The sequence below is a fragment of the Coloeus monedula genome, assembly GCF_965178545.1.
Source record: "Coloeus monedula genome assembly, chromosome: 7".
In the NCBI taxonomy this organism is placed as follows: Eukaryota; Metazoa; Chordata; class Aves; order Passeriformes; family Corvidae; genus Coloeus; species Coloeus monedula.
In genome coordinates this window covers 31,153,713-31,172,314 of record NC_138787.1, presented here as the reverse complement: position 1 = coordinate 31,172,314, position 18,602 = coordinate 31,153,713, and the positions used below count along the sequence as shown (strand labels likewise).

General features: G+C 36.9%; 1 protein-coding gene across 3 annotated transcripts; it reads left to right on the top strand.

Moving 5' to 3' along the window:
• Positions 1-3,686: 3,686 nt before the first annotated feature.
• Positions 3,687-17,720, top strand: ZNF148 (zinc finger protein 148; the record flags this gene model as incomplete). Of its 3 annotated transcripts, XM_082284918.1 has the most annotated exons (6): positions 3,687-4,022; positions 5,222-5,347; positions 8,426-8,549; positions 9,212-9,295; positions 15,197-15,315; positions 15,657-17,720. In XM_082284918.1, 6 exons carry the CDS (start codon positions 3,693-3,695, stop codon positions 17,244-17,246), a joined length of 2,373 nt encoding a protein of 790 aa, XP_082141044.1. In that variant the 3' UTR covers positions 17,247-17,720. The 3 variants fall into 3 exon arrangements, with proteins under 3 accessions (XP_082141044.1, XP_082141045.1, XP_082141043.1); XM_082284919.1 differs by lacking the exon at positions 5,222-5,347 and having other exon boundaries at positions 3,693-4,022; XM_082284917.1 differs by lacking the exons at positions 5,222-5,347; positions 9,212-9,295 and having other exon boundaries at positions 3,693-4,022.
• Positions 17,721-18,602: the final 882 nt, after the last annotated feature.

Genomic DNA, 18,602 nt, shown 5'->3' with positions numbered 1-18,602 from the left:
GTTGTGGCAGTATCATCCTCCATGTGGAACAGCCTTCTGTTCTCGCCAGTGGCCTGAGCAGACAGATTAGGGCCACCATGTTCTCACACTTGATGCTGTTAGTTCTCCCTTGAATATGTTTCAGCATCTTGAATTCTTGTATTCTCATACCTGTCCACGTCATCCCTTTGGAGAATCTGCAGTGACCTGATGCTGTTGTATTTCTGTAGTGTGGAACACAAGCACAGTGAATCACAATCTGTGTCAGATGTACCCTGAGGACTGACTTCAGATAAAGGCTGAAATTAGTAGATCTATATGTTTTACTTTCCTTGAAGTTTATCTTTTCAAGCTAGATGTTAAGAATGCTCTACCGAAAGAATCAGTCTCAGCCTTTGGTCTTTTGCACCATCTCTTACCAAATGATGGCTTAATGGGAGGCAGATTCTTAAGGATTTCAATTCCGTCTCACCTTTCTTACTTGGCACAGGATATTCCAAACCAAAAAGATGATAAATTGATCCTAATTTTCTTCTTTTAGGATGTTGTTGCAATATCTCTGGGAGATCTGCGTTGGTGGGAAGAATACAGCCTTAGTGCCAGGTTTTGTTTGTTTGTTTGTGTTATTGCTGAGGAACTATCAGTATGGTTTCCCAGTTACATCTGAAAAATACTTCATGGATTATATAATGTCTGCAAGTGGCTGTGTGGCATACCAGACCTGCATTTTCCCTTGAAGACATCTCATTCTCTTACTCTAAACTGGATTAATTTGAGAGTCGACTTGTCACACAGCACTGCCTGAGCTAACTCAAGGCGTTAAGAAATTGTTGTCTGTATTTGAAGGCAGATATTGTGAAAATCAAAAGCATGATTTCAAACTTCCTTATGTTAAGATTGCAGGAGAACAAAAAAGGACAAATCGCAAGCATAAATGCGCTGAACAGAATTTTTCCATGTTTTTCTCCTGTCATAGATGGTTTTGCTCCTTAAAATGGGCTTTTTGTGTAGAAAGGAAGAATGTTAAAAAAATTGATGACACCGTCATATATAAAGACATTTGGCTGGGTGACTGTCCTCCCGATTTCCAGCAGAACAAGGCTTACTAAAAATAATAAAAAAAGTATTTGACTGAAAAGCTTCTTCCTTTGGTGTGCCTCTTTAAGTATTTGAACTAACAGAGGTCAGACCATCCTGGCTGTCAGCCTTTTTATGATGTATTCAGAAGTTTCAAACCTCTCACGGTAGAGAATAGGGACAAATGTTCTTTCACTTTCGAGTTGTAAGACATGAGTTGCCATTAGGAGGTGTTAATGGACTTTTTACTTTATTTGTTGCGGTGTGTGATGAGGGGGTTTTTTTTGTTTGTTTGTTTTTTAAGAAATTGAGTTAATTTTACTTTCGGAATCATAAGAACCAATAGTAATACTTGAAATAAAGTACAGTGTAGGAGAACCTCACGAGATTATTCAGCTCTTTCAGCTCTTTTCAGCTCTTTCAGCTCTTCCATACCTATCAAGTACTCTAGGATCTCACCTAAAGAGAAAGCAGTATTTGTTTTGTAAACTTGGTGTAGCTTGATATAAAGAAAGCTTCACGAATGTTTAAGATACATTGAGAATTTTCAAAATATTTTCCTGGTGAAGAAAATTATTTAAGAAGTAATCAAATAGATCAAACTGAAAATGGAAATTTAGACATTTGATGTGTGTTTGTTTGATGGAATGTTTTTGCATGTTGGCAGGCTGTTAGACTGGCAGGGGGCTGCTGTGGTGCAGTTCTGCAGTGACAGCTCTGCTGATTTTAGGCAGAGACCTGATTTCTGTGGACCTGACCTGTAGAGAGACCTGATTTCTTTGGTTATGAATTGTCATTGCAAGCTACAGGGAAAGCAGCCTAGCCTCTGACTTTAGACTTGAATGGAGATGGATCCTTTCTCCATGCTGCACTCTCAGGGGGATGGAATTTGCATCTGATGTCTGGCGATGTGCCCACATCATACCTGTATCCTAACTCTGAATGCATCAAAGTCGAAGGTGCTGCTGCTGTGACGATGCTGCCCAAGGTCTTGTCTGGAGCTTTGGTTGGGCCTGCTGTATGTTGTCCAGCTCCACTGTGCCTCTGCTCCCACCCCTGTGTCTGCTGTGGCCTGTGTGTGTATTGCCTCTGCTCTCTGGCTGTGGGAACACAGAGGGATGGAGGAAGGATGTCTGTCTGTCTATCTGTCTATCGGTGTGTCTGTCTGAAGGAGCACTGAGGAATGGGTAGGGGTTATGGGCCTGCGGAATAGGGTGAAGGAAACTGGCTGCTCTGACTGGACATCCAGTGTGCCAAGGAGAAGAAGAGTCCTAGAACTATCTTGCATATATAATAATGAGTAGAATGAGAAGATGCTGCCACTTCCAGCTTCACAAAAGCCTGCTGCTCTGTGTTAAAAACCAATTAATAATGTCATGACACTTGCTGGAATATTGTGAATTGTGTTGCTTTTCATGATTGGAATTTATATTTCTTCACCAATGCTCTTACTTAGTGGGTGTGAAAGTGAATGTCTTTTATGAACAGTTCTGACCTCTCTATAGTCTTTATTTGATGTATACCTTTAGTTGCTATAAAGTTGCATTTTCATAGAATCACAGACTAGTTTGAGTTGGAAGGGACTTTTAAAGGCCATCCACTCCCACCCTCTGCAATGAGCAGGGACATCTTCACTTAGGTCAGGTTGTTCAGCCCTATCCAACTTGGCCTTGAATGTTTTTCTGGATGGGGCATCCACCACCTCTCTGGGAATCTTGTACCAGTGTTTCAGCACCCTTATTGTAACAATATTCTTCCTTATATCTGGTCTAAATTGACCATCTCTCTGTTAAAAACCATTATCTGTTGTCCTGTTGCAACAGGCCCTGCTAAAAAGTTTTTCCCCATCTTAAAAACCCCCTTTTAAGTAATGAAAGGCTGCAATAAGGTCCCCCCAGAGTCTTCTTTCTCTCATGCTGTTGGCATAGCAGAGATGCTCCAAGCCTTTGATAATTTTCGTTACCTCCCCTGGACTTGCTCCAGCATATCCACATCCTTCTTATGTTGTGGCCCCAGAGCTGGATGTAACACTGCAGGTGGGGTCATAAGAGAGTGGAGTGGAGGGGCAGAATCACCTCCCTCAACTGCTGCTTTGGATACATTCCAGTTTTCTCTCACTTGTGGATATTAAAATGTTCCAGGAGCTACAGTATGCCCTGGGGTAGCAGCAGTGAAAGGGCACTGAAAGGACAAGGATGTAGGGAGAACAGGACCAATATGAAAGAGGTGTTTGTAAAAGATAATCAAAATGGAAAAATGGAAAAAGAGAATGGAGTAAAGAGGGCATACAGGAAAAAAAATGAAAAGTTTTCTAAGGAATGAGAAGGAAGAATTAGCCATCATTTAATTACCAGAATTTTGCCAGTAGTCAGAAGCAGTTTGATTTGAAACCTTTTATTTGAAAGTGTTCAATTGTGTACACATGGATGTGTGTGAAAGGAGAACCTTTTCATGTTCCTCCAAGATATCCAACTTTTGGTTCTTACTCAGTATCAGTTTTAGGTCTGCATGTGTGTTTGTTTGAGTACACTGATTTGAGTTCTTATAAAATGTTTTTAAGTAAAAAAATTTAAGCAAGTGCACCAATTGTAGATGTTTACTATTAAAACTTTCTTTGTAGGTAATTGCACTTAAGAATGAACATTGAAGACAAGCTGGGAGGATTATTTCTTAAATGTGGTGGCATAGACCAGATGCAGTCATCCAGGGCTATGGTAGGGATGGGTGCAGTATCTGACCAGTCTGGAGTATCGAGAGAACGGCAAGAGGCAGTGCTTCAAGATCGGACTATGCCGCACCAAGAAATTCTTGCAACAGATGAAGTGTTACAGGAAAGTGAACTTCGACAGCAAGAGATGATTTCACATGATGAACTCATGGTCCATGAGGAGACGGTAAAAAATGATGATGAAATGGATGCGCAAGATAGACTTCCTCAAGGGCTGCAGTATGCTGTTAATGTCCCTGTAAGCAATTTCTTTGTGAAATATTGGAGAGATTACTGGGAAGCTTGATCTGGTAGTCTAATCCTACTCTGGCAAGAATCTATTAATTGCTTGTTTGGATTTTGATTATCAAAATATTTATGTCATTTGCCTCTGGCTGTGGATAAATTTTGCCAATTAAGTATAATCTTTAAGTAGCTGTTTTATAAATATTTTATAAGCAGGCTGTTACCATAGAACTAAAGCGTTAAAATGTGCTCCTTTAAGTATATTTAATGTTCAAGGGTAACTACAAACTGGAATAAATAGTGTTATTAGAAGGTGCATACTGTTTATGCTGTTGATAGTACTGTTTAGTTGCTTTTGCTATAGGAAGCATCTGGTATGTTTTAAGGTATGTGGACGCTTAGCAATTGCATTCACACTGCAGGTTGGACTGTGACACTTCATACATGACCATAAATATGCCCCTCCACAATATCTCATAGAAGGCATACCTTGGCTTTCCTAGAGCATAGAGATGACTTCCTTTTGAAAACAGAGCATCTATCTGTAATACAGCACATCATCACTGTTACCCTTCAAACATAAAGGACAATTACCAGGACTATAAAAGTAGATAGCCTTACACATGAAGAATAATCTTCAGAAACACAGCACTGTTAAAACACTACTCTGTTAGCTGTAGATCAGGTGGCTCAGGTGTTAGAAAAATGTAAGAGTATCATGGTCTTTATTAAAGTTCACATTAGATCGAGATTTTTTAAATTTTTTTTTTTCAAAAACCTCATTAGAAGTGGTCTTTTTTTTTTTTTTCTTAAAAAATACTTCTGTCTTAAATATATAATAAACTATTCCGTTAAATCTTGCCTTGACAACAGCACGGACTAAAGTAAGATAGGTATGAAAAACTGGATGGTTTTACAGATGGAAGTGATTTTAACATATGAACTGATCTCAAAATCACTACAGGTCAGGAAAAAAGACCTTGGGAGATGAATGAAAGGATACATCAAAATGTTACTGAGGAAATTAACTGTGCCCTTTTTATTTAAGATACATATTAATTCTTTCACTTAAATTTCTGAAAGAGTGAAGCCAGAAGATAATTCCCTTAGGAAAAGGTTTTCTGTTTCAGCAGTTTGTCATCTTCTAAAATTGAAAAATTGCTTTTCTGTAGTGAGAACCTTACCTGAAACTGGCACTTGGTATCTTAACAGATCAGTGTAAAGCAAGAAATTACCTTTACTGATGCATCTGAACAACAGAAACGAGACAAAAAACAAATACGAGAGCCAGTAGATTTGCAGAAAAAGAAGAAAAGAAAACAGCGTTCACCAGCAAAAGTAAGACATTGATTTGGCAAAACCAAGATTAAAAGGACCTGAAGATTTGGTTGACTATGACTAATTTCATTAGCATTTGAACTAGTTAGGCTGGAAATTGTTTGTTTGCTCAGTAAAGATGCAGTTCTGAAGTTCACCAGAGACCCAAAACAAAACTGATATAAGTGTTTTTCTTTGAACTCTTTTTAGCAACATGAACTCTTGACATATTTTAACATCTGTCTCTCCAGGCAGTTCTCTCTCCAAATATTTTTTTTTAAATTATGAGTCAGTAGCTTTGTAGACCATTTATAAATCATTACTCTGTATCTATCTAATAACAGTTGTGCTTTTCTGTGAGCCTGATACTTTTATATGCTTCATGCATAATAGTGAAAAGTTTTAAAAAAGAAATCTAAAATGGTAGTTTTGAAAATTCTAAAAAGTTTACTAATATATATAAAATAATTTACTGCTAGGGAAAATTCCTGTGGTCATAATCATCTTCATATATGTATTTATTTATATCAAAAGATTCTTACCCTAGCTGCTGGTTTGTTACTTAAAAATTTGTTTTGTAGATCCATTCATGAGGAGTATGTATCCCTGTATGTCTGAAAACAATTTTCTTCTGTTGAGAAGCACTTCAGATAAAACCAGAATCATTTCACCTCATGAGGTAGCAGTGTTATATCTTCTAGTAATTCCCCAAGTCAGTATTAATCTTCAGACTTAAAATAGAACATATGCAGGCTGCTCTGATAGAAATAAATCAGTTATATGTTATCACACAGCAGCATTAAAATAAACCTACTCAGAAATCAACCCAGACTGTACATCAAAGGAAAACCTGCCACAATACAAAGAAAATCTCCCAAACCTCCTTTTTGTTGCCCTGGGAGCAGGACCCTCCAGTCCTCCTTAAAGAACTGTCAAATAGGGTTGCACCTGTAGTATTCTTGGAAAGCTGAGAAATTGCTTCAGATTGGGTGTGGAAGCAAGTTCCAAATGCTGTGCATTTTTTTCTCACTTCTCCCTTTGAGAGAAAAAGGAGGTCTAGGTTGAGTACATCCAGAGATCACTTCCATGGAAACATGGCAAGGTAGAAGAGGCGTGTGCCCCTCTTTCTACAGACGTGTACTTGCATGCTTCCTTTTTATCTCCCAATCTGCCAGGGTTAGTCTTTTGAGATGACAAAAGATTGAAAAATGATCAGGAGAATTGTTAAACAGGTTCTTTTTCAGTCTCTCTTCCCCTGTTTCAGACCTGTCAGAGTAGAAAGGCAGAGTAGAAAAAGCTGAAGGACTGACCTAGGTGAGAGCCTACTGCAGTTTCAGTATTTCCAGAGTAATGGGGTTGATTTTCCATCCAAACAGCAGCTGAAACTCTGACAAAGGGAAGTCAGTTAACATTCTGAAACGTTATAAATTCTATTTTCTATCAATGCAGTAATCAGATAATGAAGAAGTCATTAGGTATGGTGACTCCTGTCTCCTTTTCCCTCTTCCCCGCACACACACACGTGCACACACGGACACACATGCACGCTCACACACACACGCACAAGCTTCTTTGTTGCTTTTAGTAGGGAAGCTGCTCTGACAAAGTTAACTCTCATCATTTAAGAGGTGGTACAAGGAGTAGGTTAAGTAGAAGAGCCCAGGTTTAGGATAACCATGAAATTAAGTGTATTTTCTGCACAGTTATTTTAAAATTTCAATATAATATATGAAAAACATTTCATAACATGTATTTAAATTTATTTTAAAGACGCAGTTGGCTTCATCAGCTGGGTAATGTTACAGAGCAGAGTCTTTATAATTGTCTCTATCTGTGACTGGAGCTGTAACACACCAATCCTACAAACGTATGAATGTGCTTGTCCTTCAGAGTGAATGCACAAGAATTTGTTAGTCTGAGACTTTCACTCTTGTTTTGATGCAGGAGAATTAAAAATTAAGTAGATCCTACAGCATTTGCTACTATTTCGGAGATACTGTTTCAGTTATTGACTCTCTCTTTCTCATCACTGTCATTATCATAAAACCTAAAACGCTGTAGCTAATCAAATTGCAGATGTGTTTTCCCAGCATACTTTTATTTTTTGTTAATAACAAGGGACTAAACTGTATTATTTAAGGTTCCTTAAGCTCTTCTTTATAGTTTTGTTTGCAGTTAAGGAAGACTTTTGTAAATGTAATTTGTTTAGTGGTTTTCTTATTCTCTTGCCAGAGATAGTAGAGATTTTGAGTTTTGGCTTAGTTTTCTATTTTTATTCTTTTTTATTATTATTTTTAAATTTTATTCTTTTTGATTATTAAATTAGAGGAAACCTGTGATTAGCTTTATTGAGTAAGGTAGATGTGGTGCATTTTTTTAAATTTAAGGTTTTTTAACTTTATATGAAAATAGTGGCTTTATTTGACAGCAAAGCAATTGAGTGTGGCAAGTTGAAGTCATCAAGGAGTTGCTTTAATATGTGTATTAAGTGAGCAATACTTTATTGAGTGAAAAACCTGAAAGGGGAGAAGAATAATACTATTCTCTTGGTTGTTTGGCTTTGAGATTTTGGTTTTTAAAATACAATTTCGCCTTTGAGACTATTGGTATTATATAGATGTAGATAATATTTATGACTATTCTGGTTAAGCTTTAATGACTTTTAGCAAACATTTAGAGTTGTGATTTGAAAAAAAGAATATAACTTCTCGCTTTTGCTTTAAAATATGATTATCCATGGTTTAGTGCCCAGAAGTGGTTTGATTACTTTGTATCCTTTCCAACAGACGGACAAAATAAACAGTAGCGTATAAAGTGACTCAGCTGTGCCTAGGGAAGCTCTGAGCTGATTTTCCATGAGCTGCTTTTGTCTCTGTCCTGTTGAAGTATCTCTTAATGCACTACGAGACACAAGTTGGATTGGACTGCAATTGGAAATGTGTGTTAGAAGCTTAACGCATAGTTTTGTAGAAATTAGTATTGTTTTACCTGAAATATTTGCGTTTTCTGCATCAAAAAGTTAATGTTTTTTTTTTTTTGTAGTTAATAAGACATCTTTAGAGGGTAGTGTGAGAACAAATTTTACTCTTTTTAAAATAGATCCTTACAATAAATGAGGATGGATCACTTGGTCTGAAAACCCACAAATCTCATGTTTGTGAGCATTGCAATGCTGCCTTTAGAACCAACTACCATTTACAGAGACATGTCTTCATTCATACAGGTACTGCTTGACTTCAAATTTGTCTTTTCTACTATATAAAGAGTTGTTTACTTTTGTTAAAAATGTTTTCAGCTCTATGCGAATTTCAGTTTTAACAGTGTAGCTAACTTGGCATCTAAGCTTAGAGATTCCATGCACCAAAGTGTCAAAAGAATATCAGAAAAAATAAATCGACATATATTTAATAAACTGAAGAGCTAACTGTTTACAAGGTTTCTTTTCTTTCTTTATCAGAAAGTAATGGGTTGACTTGTAGCCTAAGTGCCAAAAATTGACCCCTTTGTAAAATGTGCTGCGGCTGCTTATTTGCCTGATGAGGTATCTCTCTGTTCGGAGAAGTGAAAAAGGTACTTACTGTTATAATAGCTTGCCAGTATCCTGAATGCAGTCTGTGCCAGCATCCTGATTGATCTTGCTCATGAGGAAATTACAGCCATTCCAGATCACTCTTCCGTGCTAGTCTTAATGTGACTCTTAGGATCATGGAGAGAACTCTGCAGTTCATATACGTAGTAAGGCAAATGTTTTTTGGTGTCAGGGTATTTTTGGAATTCGCTCAGATGCTGGTTTTCTTAATAGACATTTAATATTCCTCGAAAATAGTTATCAGAAACAACAGTGTGTAGTTATTAACTTATGGATGTGGAATTATATTGTTCAAGGTGAAAAACCATTTCAGTGCAGTCAGTGCGACATGCGTTTCATACAGAAGTACCTGCTACAGAGGCATGAGAAGATTCATACTGGTGAGTATAGTGCCTTGAGTATCTTTACTGGCGTGCTTAAAAACTGTTTCCCCACTCAGGCAAGGTTTCTGGTAATAAATATGCAGCCTAAAACCCTGTTGTAGTTTGTTTTAATGTAACACATGTTATAAAGTTATAAAACTTTCAAAAGAAACTAGTTTTGTGCTTTCAACTTGTTGCACTTTTCTTTGGCTGTAAAATGAGTATGAACTCCAGTAAGCAGATCTGAAAGTAGTTCTCTATAAATAACCCCAGAGCTGCAAATCCTGAAGTTTGTGCATTCATAAAAGTCAAAGTTCGTTAAGCAGTTCTGTCTTTTGTTGTATCAAGTTAATTCAGACAAGAGGGACTTCCAAATTGCATTTCCATAGATTTATTTGTTTGTTTGTCTGTTTGTTTGTTTTGGAACTTGGTGGAAAAGTGCCAGGACTAAAATGGCCAAAATGCCTAACCCCAAAGGTATTAGTATCAGCTTTTCTTTTCACTTCTTTTCGTCTTTTAGGATTACTTCAGAACTGTTCTAAAAATAAGAATCTTAGTTTAAAAATATGCAATATAGGTCAAATAAGGCCCGAAGCTTTAAGCCAAAGAGAGTTAAAGTTTATATATGTTTATTTTTTTAAATCTTATTGCACCACACAGAACCACATTCTTTAACAGGTTTAGTTTCACTGGGTTTTTGGCATTTTGGTGCATGGCCTTTCAATCCCTCTTTAAATATTTTGTAATATGGTCCCTTTTGGACTAGATGCCAATTTCTCAGCCTCTTTTTCAGAAAAGCAGAGCTGGTGAATGTGCACAGTGTTTCTTGGCTGTAGCATTTAAATGGATATGAAAGCTACTAACACGCAGTGCAGTGTGTGCATGTGTAAGGGTCGAGAGGGAGAAAAAACTCTGCAAAATGAATTTTCAGAGCAGTGTACAGGGAGTTACATGCACAAATGCCCTGTTGTTTATGGGATTTTTGTATCCTAGGTTGCCATGAGTCCAGACTAAGTAGGTTTCCTTCAGCCAGTCAGCCACAGAAGAGTCTTCCATTCTTCTGTCCAGTGTCTTTGTTCTGCTCCGGGTCTTTCCTCTGGCTCTGAATTGGTGAACCATGCTGCCTCCACTTTGTGTAGATACTTATTCTTGAAAAGAATGCTCATTCAGTCTCTTCCATCTATCTGTCCCCCAACCCCCCCAAAAAAGGCAGAAATTTAAGTGCAGTCTTCACATTTTTTAGAAGATTTTTTTTTTTTTTTTTTTTTCAAATGAGGGTTATTCCCTGTACGTGGCTTTGAAAATGAGAGTCTGGGCAATATTGTTAATTAACACTTGACTGCAAATATTTTGTCAATTGATTTAATTATCTTTTAAAATTTAGCTTCTAGCTCTAATGGGAATTCTGTCGATTGTAAACTTTGGAGGGAGGGGGTGGATGTGGTGGGATTGTAGGTTTTTATGCCAGTTCTTACATATGCTAGTCTTTGTTTAGCAGAGAAAAAGGTGCCATTTAACTAATTAACCATGTTGTTATCTGACTTTTTAAAGATAACTGTGTTTTCCTCCTTTATAAGTACAGTTTGGTTGTTTCTCAGAAAAGAGAAGGCGGTGCTTGTGTTTAAATTGTTGAATCATGGATGTTTTCCTAGGTGACAGCTAGTAATGATTAGGAGAAAATACGTAAAACCCAGCTTCCAGAAGTGGCAAAATTTTTTCTGAAGGCTGTTTAGTTAGCAAGAATTTAACTAGTGTTTAATTTTTGGCTTCACCCAGTTATAGTGTAGCTAATCAGCACTCTGCATACCGGTCTGTGCTTTCACCTCTATATGAGTGTTCACTGCTGGGCCTTAGCTGTTTGTGTAGTCACTCTGTTGTTCAGGGCTGCATAACTAAACCCATCGAGAAAAGCTGAATTTCCAAGTTGCTTCTCTAACGAGAGGGTGAGCAGTGAGTCTGTGTTACACTTTGATGACAGTAAAGATCTGTTTATATTATTCATTCTCTTTTAAAAACATTTCTTAACTTTATTCAGTACTTTTTCTCTTTTTATTTTGCATTTTTATCTCCATGAATGATCACTTTTAGCACCAGTTTTTGTACAGTGTTCAAAATACTGATGAGGAACAAGAAATCTCTTACTCTTTTAATGATGTTTATCAAATTCTCCAGTTTAAGCCAGTCAAGGAGAGTAGTAGCAGGTAGAAGCCCCATTTTATGCCTGTTACAAGCCCCCAGTTTACAGGTGTCCCAGCTAGTTCCAGTCTGATTTGACTTTGGCTCTCTGAACCACTCCTTCAAAGGAAATATTGTGAGGGAGTTAGGAAGCAATCAGTGAACACCCTTATTCTGTGTAAATAATTAAACAGTTGCATCTAAAAGCAGACATTGCATTAATACAAAATTTGCTAATAATTGTATGTAGAGGAGGGCAGCAGTGTTGGAACCCTGCTGCTAAACTTGTCCCTAATGATACAGAAAATTGCTATTTTAGTTGCAAGAGAGGAAAGAGTCACTGGTACGCAAATATAGTCAGTTTATGAGGTTGAAGAAGATGCTGAATGTTCTTTTTTTTTTTTTTTCCAAATATGTCTGCTTACTTTTTACTTAGAGATGTTTCTATATACCTTACCCACTCATGCATTCATGTGTCCTAATTGTGTAAGCCACCCTACTTTCCATTTTAAACACAAAAACTAAGATTACATTAAAAAAAATAGAACACCATTGGGGCTAACAATTCAAGTGCCTTCTTATTCTTCAGTCATGCTGGTTTTTTATTGCCTTCTTTGGTATTTTATAATTTGTTTTTTGTCTGTTTAGACTTTAAAATGCCTGGGTTTATAATTGTTACAGCCTTCATACACATAATATTTGTAGTACATTTGATGAGTAGTTCTATTGCTTGGTTTTAATAGATTGCCAACATAGACACAACACATGAGCTGTTTTCATAAATAATGCATTGATTGTTGTATTGTATTTTTAAATTTTGACCTTTTTTTTTATACAACTGATTCTTTCCCACTCAGCGAGACATTTCAGAAAAATGTGTCCTGGATTCTCCCTGCATTAGCAAAAGGCTGTTATTAATGATCTCCTCCATTTGCAATAGATCCTGTTTGAAAAGTACAACAAAATTGCAGAAGGCATCTGAAGTTTTGGGCTTCTGCTAGGATGAAATTATTATTGGAAGCCTATCTTCATATTAATTTTTAATCTTTTTCTAACATTATCTTTCATATGAAGATTAAAGCCATAATTAAGTATGGTATCAGTTTCACAAAGTTTTTCTTAAACTTACTTTCAGAGTGTTCTGGAATTCTACTGAAAAATATCATTTTCTGTATTGTGCTGAGTAACTCCAGGGCAGTGTCCCCAGATTTTTCTCCCTGTTAAGGCATGGCCAGCAGTGCATTTATATGTGCCCTGAAAGTCTCCAAAATAGCTGGTGGTTGTAATACACCAAAAAACTACAGACCCTTGTTTGGCCCTGTTTAAGCCTTGAAATGGGAATAGGTAGCTGGGGAGTCTTCTGCCAGCAAATTGCCAGCTTGAGCAGGAAAATGATAAGGAACTCTGTGTCCATTCATTTACAGAAATGAGTGTAAGGCTGCAGGTAAGTGTATTAATGAAGTGTTCTGCATTTCTTGGGATTGCAGGATGGTTCCTTAGAGGGCCTTTCAAGGCCAGAACAAGACTCAGCTATCTTGCTTTAAGGCTCAGGATAGTTTTCAACCCAAACAGCCACTCTATTCTCTTAAAAAAAAAAAAAAAAAGTAAGGTAGCATGAGAGCAAGTTTTGAGACAATGTAAGGAGAGTTGTTTGAAGGGGCAATTAAAAAAACCACAAAGTAGAATAGTGGAGCAAAGGGAAAGAAAACAGTAAGTAGCAAGGACTAAGTAGTAGTCTTCAGGAATGGAAGAGTTTCTGTATATTAAACAAGAACAATGAGGTCTAAATGTCTTGTCTCAGCTTCCTGAAAATGGAAGGCAAGGGTTGGAATTTAATTCAGAAAGTCTCAACAGGCTTGCTGGGAGTAAAGCACCGTAGTTGTGAGGGTGCCTAACAAATAAAGAGAACATGAAGAATGAAACTGGAGTTTGAAAGTTAAGAAATAGGCCAGAGAGGAGGATTTGCTTATAGGCAGTATGAGAGAGAATGGTATGATAGGTGTTAGGAGTTACAGGGGATGTTGATAGAAAAGCAAAATTTTATGGTGCTTATTAAAAAGCAAGAAATGGTAAAGTTCTCTAACTCAAGTGAAAGAAGAGGTAGGATGCTGAGGTTGTGAGCCTGTAGAAAAAGAACTGATGGAAGCTGAGAGATCTGAGGAGAGGAGATAATTTGATTTAGGAGAGAATAAATTGGAATAATTTCATCCAAGAAAGGGATTGGCTGAGAAGCCACATGGAGAGGTAAGAATTAATAATTGGAAATAGGACATAGGCTTACAAAGAGAGAGATTTAGAAATTGCTTGGAATTAAGGAAGTTGGAACTCTGGGCATTAATGATCTGACTAGGAGCACATGTGTGGGCGATACAGATATTTTCCATTCTAGTTTCTATAAATACTGGAACCTTATTTTAAGGTACTGTATTCCCATTTGCAGAAGGATGTGGATAAATTTCTCTATTCTAAATGGAAAATACACATTCTGACAACATTTTAAATAATAAAATCTAATAATTGAAAATTTTAAATTTTAAAAATTAATTGTTGGTAATTTAATAGTTCATAACATAATTAGTAAAAATAAAACTACCTCAGAAAATAGCAATAGTCTGCATATTTCTGGAAACAAGACATAAATGGTTTATATCCCAAAAATCAATGCAGTGCAGTATCCAGAACAAAGAGAGTCTTGACAGATGCTGCCAAGGCAATCCCTGACCTCTATATCAGTCTAAAAGATTTCACAGTAAATACTAAGAGGAGAGATCACTGTTGTTCAGGGTGAGTTCTAGTAAATAACAGTGAACTTCTATAAAAGCAAAACTAACTTTTCAATGCACTTGGAATTTTTAGGTTTTGTCAGAGAAACCTAGAAAAAAATATCAGAGGGAAGATGTAAGGCAGAAGTTAAAAGAAATAAAAATAGGGTTACTCCCTGCTCAGAAGGGATTGTTACAGGGTTTCTTTGTTAGGAAAAATAAGGGCAGAACTGAAGATGAATTCAGGGCAGTGCATATTGTCTGAACAAGTATTTTGTGGAAGTAAAGAAAAAAACCAAAACCCAAAACAAGCAAACAAAACAACCAAAATGAGAAACCTGTAAGTATGCAAACGCCAGTTCGCTACAGAGGGTTCTTGTTTTTGGCTTAATTTAAAAAATATTTTTAAATCAGTTTTTAAAAAAATAAATTAATTTGGGTTTCAGCCAAAATAGTAGGACTTTTTCAAAGCAGTTATCTCAATTCTACATGCAGATAAGGGAAAAAACATGGAAAAATAGAAAGCACCCTCCAAAATGTTATATTTGAAATTTGGAAATGCATTAATTCTCTCCTAGAAGGGATGGGTTTGTGTTAATGAGTTGGTGAGAGGATTGAGGTATTTTTATACAGTCATCTGCCCTAAAAAATGCATACTGTAGCAACAATTTAGGAAGACCATCTTTGCAGTTCTTAATTTGTTACGTGTAAGACATACCTGCACCTCCATTAAAAAGAGGAGTAAGGATTTAGTTTTAAAGGTGGGGGGTTTTTTTAGCATAAAAGCTTAAAGTAATTTGAGGCATCAACAGCTGAGTATTGAAAAAATAGTGATGTAAGCAAGCCCTGTGTTGTTTTTCAATAGCAATAGACTAAATCTTCTTACTGCTTCTAATAGAGAATGTAGTATTTGACCTGGTAATTTTATGGAAAAACGTTGATTTATTCTTTTAGATTAATATTGCTGTGTGTTTTTTATCAGGTGAAAAGCCATTTCGTTGTGATGAATGTGGTATGAGGTTTATTCAGAAGTATCACATGGAAAGGCACAAACGAACTCACAGTGGAGAGAAGCCTTACCAGTGTGAATATTGTTTGCAGGTAAGAAGACTTGGTGAAATCTTTTGTGGTTGAAAACCAAAACACCAGTCAATTCCCCAGTATTGCAGATGGGGCTTTCTCCATTTTATACAAATAAATCTATAATGAATGGTTTTTCTGTTAAGATGGGCTATCTTGGTGCACAGGCGGAGCAGAGTCACAGCTGGCTGTGCTTGATTTTATTGACTGTATGGTGTTGTTTGACACTTCATTAGAAATTGGTAAAGTGGGTGAATCATCAAGTAAGTTCATTAGAATGAAAGCTTTCTTTTCTTTCTGCTAATACATTTATTTTTTTGCATAATAATAATAATAATAATCACCACCATAATCTTTTCCAGTATTTCTCCAGGACCGATCGAGTGCTGAAACACAAACGTATGTGCCATGAGAACCGCGAGAAGAAACCCAACAGAAGTGCCACCAAAGTTGGCTTTTTGCCATCGGAGGAAGATTCTGGTTTCTCTACGCCTCTGAAAGACAGCTCCTTGCCAAAGAAGAAAAGGCAGAAAACAGAGAAAACAAAATCTGGGGATAAGGAAGGTACAGATAAATCAGAACACAAGAAGGACAAAAATGACTATTTGCCTTTGTACTCTTCCAGTACTAAAGTAAAAGATGAATATATGGTAGCAGAATATGCTGTTGAGATGCCACATTCTTCGGTCGGTGGATCGCACTTAGAGGAAGCAAATTCTGGAGAAATACACCCACCGAAGCTCGTTCTCAAAAAGGTCAACAAGAGGAGTCTAAAGCAGCCACTTGAGCAAAGTCAAACCATTTCACCTTTATCTACGTATGAAGACAGCAAGGTTTCAAAGTATGCCTTTGATCTTGTGGATAAGCAAAGTTTACTGGACTCTGAGGGTAATGCTGACATTGATCAAGTTGACACATTACAGGAAGGGCCCAGTAAACCTGTACACAGCAGCACTAATTATGATGATGCAATGCAGTTTTTAAAGAAAAAGAGGTATCTACAAGCAGCTAGTAACAACAGTCGAGAATATGCCTTGAATGTAAGTACCATAGCATCTCAGCCTTCAGTAACACAGGCAGCTGTGGCCAGTGTCATTGATGAAACTGCTACAGCCTCAATACTAGACACACAGGCACTGAATGTTGAAATTAAAGGTAACCATGACAAAAATGTCATTCCAGATGAGGTACTGCAAACTCTGTTAGATCATTACTCACACAAGGCTAATGGACAGCATGAGATCTCTTTCAGTGTGGCTGACACGGAAGTGACCTCCAGTATATCCATCAACTCCTCTGAAGTATCTGAGGTGACCCAATCTGAGACGGTTGGAACAAGCTCTCAAGCTTCCTCATCAGATAAAGCTAGTATGTTACAAGAATATTCAAAGTTTTTACAACAAGCTTTGGACAGAACTAGCCAAAATGATGCCTATTTGAACAACCCGAGCCTTAATTTTGTGACTGATAACCAGACTCTTACAACCCAGCCAGCATTTCCTTCCATGGAGAAGGTCTATACATCTATACCCGTCAATAGCTTTCGGTCGGGAATGAACTCTCCATTAAGAACAACTCCAGACAAGTCTCACTTTGGACTAATGGTTGGTGATTCTCAGCACCCTTTTCCCTTTTCAGGTGATGAGGCAAATCATTCTTCTTCCTCCTCTACACAGGACTTCTTGGATCAAGTAACTTCTCAGAAGAAAGCAGAGGCACAGTCTGTTCATCAAGCATATCAAATTAGTTCCTTTGAGCAGCCCTTTAGAGCTCAGTACCATGGGGCAAGAGCTGGAATATCATCTCAGTTTAGCACTGCCAATGGACAGGTGAACCTTCGGGGACCAGGGACAAGTGCTGATTTCCCAGAATTTCCCTTGGTGAATGTAAATGATAGCAGAGCTGGGATGACTTCTTCACCTGATGCCACAACGGGCCAGACTTTTGGCTAAGAAATCTTTGTAAATAATACCGGCACTTTAGAACACATTTGTCAAAAGGGGGTTGCTCTGTATAAGATGGAGTTCTGTACAGCTTTTAAGAGCGCTATGTTAAAACAAAAGTAAGCTGATATTAGCAAGACCAGTAACTGCTTCTTTTTTTCTTTTTTCTTTTCTTTTTTTTTTTTTAATTTTTTGGTTAGCCATCAGTCATTGAACTGCCTGATGTCGGTGCCCCTATCAAAGGCAGTTTATTATTCACTTGTTTGAATCCAGAAAATATTTTACCTTCTATGAAATTTTAAAATAAACAAAATCCCCAGGTAAGACTTTCCCCCATGATTGTTTCCTTGCTGGTTTCCTTGTATGCTTTGGGAGGACAGTTTATTGTCTGATACTATTCACATTGTCATTTCTAAGCTTGTCAGCATAGTCATTGCTCTTCAGCAGGGAATCAACGTGTACTAAACACACAGAACAAACAAGTTTCAGAAGTCAAACAAACACGACTTTAAAAGAAAGCATTTTCTAGAAAAATCTTCAGTCTCTCAAAAATGATTTTAGACCATGTGCCCTTTATTTCTGCTTTGCATTACCTTGAGTTGTGTTTGGAGGGAAAGAAAGTGAATTCTGATAGACTAACTCTACTATTTAAAAGTCTAATTAATTTAAAATACTTCAAACACTTTTTTAAGCAAAATGCCTAACTGCTAAAGCCTTTACTTCATTCCTGAAGTAATGTGTATTTCTTTGTACAGCTGAATCTAGATGTAACTTTTTAATGACTTTTTCATATGCAGAAACCAAGATTTTGAAGTTTTAGTTAAAATACTCTGTAGACAACATTCCCAGTTGCAAAATGCTTACACAAACTGTGTATTCCAAGATTTAAAAGCTTAATTGTACCTTACCCTACATCCTCATAACGATTAACATAGAGCACTTAGCCAACTTTATAGTTTTTGATTTATCAAAAAATAAAACCATTTTTAGATTTTTAGGTTTGATACAGTTGCATCATTTTCATCTCATACAGCAGTTCCAGTAATTCTTTTCAATATACTTGAGATTGGAATTGTCAAAATTCTAGACAGAGAATAAAACGGTTTTTACAGAAGCTAAAAATACCCAATTATTAAATTTATTGAAGTATCCCTGAAAGCTGAAGAAGTGGGCATTCAAATTCCCTATTTTTTAGTATTTGCTTAGTGAAAGTCACTACAATTTTACCAACCCAAACTGGTGAATGATACTAGTGAATGGGATTTCTTTTTGCAGCCTAGGAGAGTGATCAGAAGTTTTCTTTGCATTTCACAGTATAAATAAACTGCAAAGTTTATCCCTGTACCACAAATATGTTTTTTTGAA